The 8,468-nt window shown below is 44.4% G+C and overlaps 2 protein-coding genes across 2 annotated transcripts in view; one reads left to right on the top strand and one right to left on the bottom strand.

The window, feature by feature from the left end:
- Window positions 1–365: 365 nt before the first annotated feature.
- On the bottom strand, window positions 366–6,124 carry LOC143333700 (uncharacterized). Its single transcript, XM_076751909.1, has 4 exons — window positions 6,077–6,124; window positions 3,996–4,127; window positions 3,367–3,496; window positions 366–1,217 (listed from the first exon to the last, which is right to left on the bottom strand). The coding sequence occupies exons 2-4, from the start codon at window positions 4,111–4,113 to the stop codon at window positions 989–991; spliced, it is 477 nt and encodes a 158-aa protein (XP_076608024.1). The 5' UTR covers window positions 4,114–4,127; window positions 6,077–6,124; the 3' UTR covers window positions 366–988.
- Window positions 6,125–7,232: 1,108 nt separating this feature from the next.
- Window positions 7,233–8,468, top strand: part of ift70 (intraflagellar transport 70) — an 11,788-nt gene continuing 10,552 nt past the window's right edge. The window contains exons 1-3 of the mRNA XM_076751895.1: window positions 7,233–7,394; window positions 7,927–7,992; window positions 8,464–8,468. The exon at window positions 8,464–8,468 is cut by the window's right edge and continues 205 nt beyond it. Coding sequence (XP_076608010.1) covers window positions 7,347–7,394; window positions 7,927–7,992; window positions 8,464–8,468 — 119 coding nt within the window. The 5' untranslated portion in view covers window positions 7,233–7,346. The remainder of the gene's footprint in view (window positions 7,395–7,926; window positions 7,993–8,463) is intronic.

Raw genomic sequence — 8,468 nt, 5'->3', positions numbered from 1 at the left:
GTGGCGATAGAGGAAAGCTCATTTCCTGCGGAGAGCGGCGACAGATTGTGATGTAAACAAGGTTTCAGCCGATGAAGGAAATGTTGTTTGGAGTGTTTGGAGTCGGTGAACTTTTCATTTGATTTGAGATTTTTTGCACGACTGCAGGGACAATAATGATCGAACCAGGTGTAATTTTACATACAGAAAACCATCAGCCTCATTCTGTAGAACTATTTCTGGTCAAAACAAAGAAAAAACTATTTAACCACCATGTTTACTGACACTGTCATCATTTTCCAGGATTATTTTAAACTCACCATCCTCAGCTGATCCTGCTCAGATCAGAACGTATGTTGGAGAAACAACAACTGAAATATCAAATATGAATGCAACGAGTGAGTTTATTTGGAGCTCATATAATGCAGCAGTAAACCCAAACCAGCAGGCGTGTTTGTCCGAAAGCGTTCAGAACAAACAGAACAAGTCAGCGGCTCAGCTGTCAGCACGAGCGGTCGACCTCGCACGGCCAACAGCCAGCAGGGATGAGGAGACCTGTCGGAGCAAATCCACAAAATGTTTGGCCAGTTTGAGCGGGATAAAACTCTCAGACGTCACCCTGAAAAAACTGGCGGCTTCGTCTGAAATCACTTCCTGTTTATACGTAGAGCGCCATGTTTGCTCTCTGCCCCTTGGTCTGGGCTGCTTTCTGCTAACAATCCCACAATGCACTTTAACATATGTGGATATTTTACCAGCCTGTGTCACCAATTATCTCAATTAGAAAACAGGCATTGTTTTTTTATGGTCCAAACTTTATGTAAAGATTTACAGTATATTTCATATTTTTAATTTGATTCAGCATATTTTATTTTGGATTTTTGTGTTTTAAATTTCATTGTGTTGATGATTAAAGGAAGATTAGCTTCAGAGGGTCAGCACTGTCAGAGAGGATGAATAGAAAGAAGACAGCCATAAGAAGAAGCAAATATCAGGATGGAGCAGCTGCTTAGGAGGAGGTGGTGGCCTTCTTCTTCACCACCCTCCTCCCGGGCTGTCGAGGGACGGGGGCCGGAGCCGGAGCCGGGGCCGGGCCGGCGCTGTTGGCTTGGCCGGCCTTCACTTCGTCGATGAAAGTTTCTATGGCGGCGAACTTCTCGGTCAGGTCGCCCAGGTGAGCTTTGAGGGAGTTGAACTCCTTGTAGAGGTCGTCCAAAGCCTCAGACAGCGGCTGGATCCTGAAGAGGAGCACAGGGAGCGGTTAGTGCAGCTGCCGAGGGAGTCAGAGAGTCAGACCTTATTTTCATTCATTCATTCATTTGCTTGGCTTCGGATTTTAACTTTTCTTTCTTGGACCGCAATCCAAACCACATAAAATCAGATGCTTTCCAGAGTGAAATGTTCAATGCTATTGATTCAGTGGAATGTAAATTACAACTTGAGGTTTTCAGTACTGATCAACTGTCTCAGATATGGCAGACATGTATGTGGAGGAGACGCTGTCTTAAGTTTGCTTCAGTCTTTGTCCTCAGCGTGTTTTCAACTGAATATTCCTCATGAGTGAAATGAAGCCGTCCCGGTGCTGATAGTCCCCACAGGAATTTGGTTTATCCTGCAGGCTGAAAATAAAGTCGGAGTCTGTTTGGTTCTCTCTGTGGCCGACGCCATCGCGAGGAACTGCAGCAGAAACTGCAATTTAGGAGTCAAAATAGCAACGTGCTGTCGGACTGGAGTTTTCCACAAGGAAGTCTGGTGTTTCCTGCCGCTGCCACAGTTTGGAGGAGCAGACATCATTATGGTTCACTGCGTACATAAACAGTGCTGCCATGTTTCAGCAGTATTCTCCTCTTTCCTTGGTCTTCTCCTTCTCACTGACCTCTCCTCTCATTTTCCTCTATAAAATCACTGTATGCTGATACGCTCCCTCCCTTTGCCGAACATCAGAAACCCACCTGAGCCGATTTCAACACAGCCTGATTTTACATGTTTGTCTTCTGCTTCTGATTCTCTTCTTACGTCCATAAACAGTGTTTCTATTAGTTCTTGGAAACCCTCATGAGTCAAACCAAAAGCTTTTAGCAAACGGCTCCACAGAAAACGTCCAAAACCAAAATTACATCTGTGAGCAGCAGCATGGACCAGAGTGCTGGAGGAGGGACTCAGATCCTGTACTACAGCAAGTACACACTGAAATACTCTGTTAAAGTAAAAGTCCTGCATTGACAGTGTTACTGCAGTGCAGGAAAGTGTCCCCTGTGTCTGTTGTCCTCTTGTCTCTGGTCTCTGTAGATCATTGTGTCTCTGTGTCTGTTGTCCTCTTGTCTCTGGTCTCTTTAGATCATTGTGTCTCTGTGTCTGTTGTCCTCTGGTCTCTGGTCTCTGTAGATCATTGTGTCTCTGTGTCTGTTGTCCTCTTGTCTCTGGTCTCTTTAGATCATTGTGTCTCTGTGTCTGTTGTCCTCTTGTCTCTGGTCTCTGTAGATCATTGTGTCTCTGTGTCTGTTGTCCTCTTGTCTCTGGTCTCTGTAGATCATTGTGTCTCTGTGTCTGTTGTCCTCTTGTCTCTTTAGATCATGGTGTCTCCTCATTCATGTCTCAGCAGGATGTCCCTGTTGGAGTTGGTTGAGGTGGAGCTCATTTTAACTCAAACTAATGATTCTTTTCATTCTGCTGATCATTTCCTCCATCGATCGATCGATCATTTGTTTGGGAACATTGTGAAAATAGTGAAAAATTTGGTCACAATGAGCGGCACGGTGGCACGGTGGCACGGTGGCAACACTGTCGCCTCACAGCAAGAAGGTCCCAGGTTCGAATCTCGCTGCGGGCACCGGGTGTGTCCTCCACCATGCCTTCGGTGCCTGCTGCTCGAGGAGGGCCTTTCTGTGTGGAGTTTGCATGTTCTCCTCGTGTTCACCTGGGGTATCCTCCGTAAAAATATACCCCCACTAAAAACATGCAAGAAGATCACCACCTGACCAATGGTGACGCAGAAGAATGGGTCCCCGGGCGCCGGTCTGGCTGCCCACCGCTCCTGGTCTGCCACGGAGGAGGGACGACCAGGATGGGTTAAAGGCGGAAGTCAAATTTCACCTCGTGTGCTGTGTGCATGTGTGTGACAAATAAAGGGGAATGTCTCCCCCTGATTCTTCTTCTATTCTTCTTCTTCTTCTTCAAAGTGCTACTGTCTCAGATTTGAACTTGGATAAATGTACTGTTTAGTCTCAGGGGACAGAAATGAAATCAACTGATGAGCTGCTGATGAAGACAATGTGGCATGACTGAAAACTCCAGAGCAGCTCATAAATGGATCCTGAGGTGAGATTATTTTGGTTTGCAGACGCCCTCTGACGCCCTCTGACGCCCTCTGACTCCCCCCTCCGGTACCTGGCGTAGTCCGGCAGCAGAGACTGGTGGTCGTTCTGCAGGAGTCCTCTCATCTGGTTCAGGATGTCGAACCTCCAGTTGTCCAGAATCTGAGTCAGGTTGGCCACGCCGCGCATGTTCACCCGCTCAGCTGGGACAGAAAGAGGAGACTCACTGTTATCACACAAAAATCACTTTTCATAAAAGGGATGAGGGTTTGATCTTTGGAGGTGAACCAAAGCTACACAAAGCTAAAGCAGCTGCTAGCTGTAGCTTCATATCTTTTCAGCAGACGTAGAATTCTATTGATTTCTGATCGATCTATGTCAACGTATGAATCACCAAATACGTCAAATGTGTCCTACATAGAGCTGTCCTGTCCAAATTGATGAACACAAAGACTGGAGGCAGAGGGACGCTGTGAGCCGAGCTCTGCCGAGAGCGTGGGGTGAGTTTTTCTGCTTCCCCACATCCGCCTTCACAGACAGACCCTGAATCTCTGGGATCAGTGAAGCGTCAGATATAAACAAAGAGGCATTCATAGAAGCTTGCTGCAGTGTGACCTTTCACCTCTAGCTTTGACATCACCATGATGGGCCCTGAACTTGACCTTTGACCCAGAGAAAACACAGAGTAATCTGGGTGCTCACAGCCATCCCTGTAGTTCCACTCATCGGTGGTCGTCGACGTCGGGCGTCGCCTCTGGGCCAGAACCGTTACAGTGGCAAACGCCAGCAACAGCAGCAGCACGCTCAGCTTGGGGGCCATGATTGGACCAGCACCTGGAGGAAGACAAAGGATGGAGAAGGGAGACAGCGCGGTGGTGAAGAACTCGCTCAATGAACAGTTCAGCTCAGCTCTTCGGAGCATTTCAGCGTCTTTCAGCTCATTGTTTTGGTTTTTGGGCCGGCAGCTTTTTGATTGGCTCGAGCTGCTAAAGGCTCGGTGTCACTTCCAGCAGCTGCAGGGAGCTGCTGTCACCGATAAACCCACCGAGCACGAGCTGCCCAGACACGGTGAGAGACTCGCAGATGTTATTCAGAGTTAAAAGGACAGTGACTACTGGACACAAACTGGACTCCAGTGACTGATAATGTTGCTCCATGTCTACTGAGTGTGTGAATAATGGTCACAATGGTTCTTAAAGTGGTACAGCCTTCTTAGCTCATTACATGTTGCTGTGTAAAAACTGACTGACTGTTTTCAGAAATATTGCCACTGTTTATGTGAAGAAGACTGAGCCCACAGGAGGCGGCGCAGCAATTCAACTACATCCCTCACAAACCACAAATACCTCAGTTAGAGCCAAACGACTCAGAAACAGAGTCTGTATGTTTATTTGTACTTCGTCAATACAAGCGTTTAATTAAACGAGTTCCTTTGTCGGCTTCAGTCTTCATGAATTCTCCTCTCCTGTGCCTGAAGAGCATGATATCCTCTCTGTATGCCAGTCTTCATTGTAGTCTATAAATATTGTTCTCACAGCTGAGCCAGCGTGCTGCAGGGATTACACTACTCCTCAGCACTGTGTTAAAGCTTGTAGGGCTTTGCTACCACTGTGCCTGTAACTCCTAATAAAGCAGAGAAAAAGGAAATCTAACTTTTCGGAGTACGAACTTCTAAGTCTGCCAGGCGTGTCGGAGGGTGGAACAGGAGAAGAAGCCCGAGGCTAAACTCTGGGCTCCTGCAGTCAGCTCACATTAAGGAATGAGTCCGAGCAGCAGTCAGAGAGCTGATCCACGAGACGAACTGACAGACCTGGAAACCTGGAGGAGAGCTGCAGAGACACGCCGAGTTCAGCCGACCTCAGCAGCTTCATGTTCATTCCAGTGATGCACACACACCCACAAAATCTGACACACACCTACAATAATACACAGAGGCTGGAGTAGACTATACAGCTGTCGTCTTGGGCAGGTGTGTTTAAATCTAGTTGCCATGTTTGAGTTTGTTTCTTCTTGTCAGCAAATCTCGTGTGCAGTTTCACGTATCAGCCAGCAGTTCATCCTGATAGATCATCGTCCTCTGAGCCATTGACCTCCATCAACACACATCAGTGATTTGTGGGAAAACAATCTGGAATTTCCAGGCTGATCCTTTAACAGAATATTCCTGAGAGATACTGAAGACACCAGGATGACTTCTGTGCCATCTCTTAATGCTGAACAAACCATCTTTCACATTCAACTGAAGACACTCTGCAGGTCTGCTCGCTCACATATGAGGCTGCACGTTCATTTCTCCTCTGAGTTTTCTCTAAAGGATCTGCAGTTTGTTTAGTCAACCAAACTCTCATCAGTTGTAACCAGGCTCAACCGTGCAGCCATGCAATACGTTTGCTGCTGCAGTCAAAGAAGTCAGGAAGAATTACAGAAAGTCACTCAATATTTAAACAGCAGATGCCTTATTCAAATTCATGCTCAACATTAATAAAGAGTCCCATTCAGTTTCATCTCAAGCATGTATCACACTTAAAGTTCTTGTGCTTTTATGTAGCATGAATACTGTCATATTTTTATCAAAGCAGCAGCAATACTTCAAGAAAAAGTATTTTTCCCTTCAGCTATTTGAGATTCAGCTTCACAAACCACTTTGTTTTGGTTACATTCAAAATAAAGAACAGTTCAAATCAAAAAGAGCCGGAAAATCAATTTAAAGTAAGAAGGTAAAAGTATAAATATCTCAACAAGCTGCTGTTCTCTGCACATAGCTGTGAATTAATAATCTATACCTGTTTTTTGTCGCTCCTCTACTGCAAAGCTTCCCAGCAGTCCCAAGAGAAGGCAGTGACAGGCATGCAAGATGTGCAGAGAGAGAGGCAGAGAAGACACACACCCCTGTTGCACACAAGCATGCATCCACATGCATCCACACATGCAAAAAAAAACCCTCACACACACACATGCAGATGCACAGAGACGCACACACAGCGTCTACCCGTTCCCCGTCATTACGGAGGCCCGGTGGTCAGCAGTGTGGTTTGGGTTTGAGGCGAAGCTCCAGCACCTTGGCTGGTTTCATCTGTTTTGACCACTGTGTGTGTGTGTGTGTGTGTGTGTGTGTGTGTGTGTGTGTGTGTGTGTGTCTTTGTGTCTTTGTGTCTGTGTTCCTGTCTGCAATCTTTGGATGAAGTCACATCCTGGATCTTTTAGTATGAGATCATTTGTGGATTTTACCAGTCTGTGCTTGTGCCCTGAACTCTGAACTCAGAAAGAAAGACATTATGAATATAAATACAGATCCACAAAATTGTGAAATAATCAGTTTCATTTGAATTTCTTTGCACTTTTAAAACTCTCATTATGAATGTGATATCATATTCTTGCTTTCACGTTAACTTTGTCGTTTTCCTAACTGTTTTTACTTTCCAATATAATTTAAACCACTGACTGCTCTATTTCATAACTCCACTTTGGCTGTCTGCTCTTTCATATAAGAAAACTATCTCAATGTCATTTTGGAGATATTTCATTTTACAGGACGGATTTATTTTCTACCTGCCAGGCTGACTCAGTCGACAATGAACGACCTGCTTTGAGCCAAAACACAAACCTAGTCACACACTTATATTTCTTTCCAGTACTTTCTTGAAAATAAAGACTTTGTGATGAAAAGTGGCGTTATTATGAATATTATTTTTTTAAAAATCAAAATAATAATAATAATAAGAAGAAGAAGAAGAAGAAGAAGAAACTATTGGAATGAAGTAACACTGACATGCAACACCACATGCATAAACTTGAAAGAAAGAAAGAAAGAAAGAAAGAAAGAAAGAAAGAAAGAAAGAAAGAAAGAAATAGAAGGTTGGGTAGTGTCGATTCATCCTCCATTGTCATTGGCCGTTACACACGTCTGTCAAGATTTCCATTTCCGGTCTTGTCCGTTGCTTAGTAACAGCACCTAGTCACCACACAGAAGCTAGCTTGATGCTACATGTAAAAGTTTGGGAGTACACGACGTTTCAAGTCATTTGTCGTCGTTAAAACGACACGTTTGAAGTCATGACAGCTATAAAGGACGGAGAGTACACGGCTACGATCTACAAACTGGTGAGAATATCGTAGTTTAGTCGAGCTTAGCTGCACTGTGCTAAGCTAGCTACACAGAAGTTAACGCTAACCGGAATTCCCTTCAAAAATCGTTTAATTTAGTGTTTTCTGCTCACTGTCAAACGTAGCGCGAGCTGCTACACACCACTGACAACATGTGGGAGCCGTGAGGAGCTGCTGATAAATTCAGCACACAGCAAAGTACATTTAATACAACGGCTAAGTAATAATCGAAGTAATAATCAGTTTTATAGGATGCTCGTCCATTACCGCCACAGAGTTTTGTCTGTCAGGTAACGTTAGTACGTTATCAGTGCTGCACTTCAGCCTAACATCACACGTTTAGAGCCGTTAAATGAAATGTTTAGTTAAAATTACGCTTTTTGAAACTGCCACTAACGTTACGTCCATCTCAGCATGCTGAAACAGCTTGATAATCAACAGCTGGAGCACGGAGCGTCTTCCCCGCCAGGTGATGGATGTACTAATTGTGTTTAATTTAATTTGATAATGATTTTTATCTGCCTTTTAGATTAAAGACGGTCAGTATGTGGAAGCCATCCACATCCTGAACGGCCAACTTCAAAAACACGCCAAGGTAAGTAAGAGGTAAGGTAAGAGTGGAACAGCTTTGTTAGCAGTGTTGTTCATTTGTACCGTAAACTGCACAGTTACATGTTTCTGAGATGTGCTTTGTGATGGAAATACCAAGGGTTTATTTTCATTGTCAGTTAATCTAACATTACCAATTATATTTTGGATTAATCCACTGATCATTGTAAAATGTCAAAAATTAATAAATGCCAGTCGCAGCTTCCCATGTCCCATGTCATCATCATCATCATCATCATCATCATTTATTTTTAAGGTATCAGTTTACTATGATATATGACGAAGAGAAGCAGCAAATTCCTCCTTTTGAGAAGCAGTAACCTGAAAAACGGTGTCCTTTCTTCACTATTTTTGGTTAAAAATTCAGATTTTTTTTGTCTGTAGAACAGGGTTTTATGTGACAAATGCTCTACACGTACCCGTCAGTTTAACCTCTCCTGCTTTCAACGTGTCCCAGTCCAG

This window comes from Chaetodon auriga, chromosome 16 (assembly GCF_051107435.1).
Source record: "Chaetodon auriga isolate fChaAug3 chromosome 16, fChaAug3.hap1, whole genome shotgun sequence".
In the NCBI taxonomy this organism is placed as follows: domain Eukaryota; kingdom Metazoa; phylum Chordata; class Actinopteri; order Chaetodontiformes; family Chaetodontidae; genus Chaetodon; species Chaetodon auriga.
This window is presented reverse-complemented; position numbering and strand designations above follow the sequence as displayed.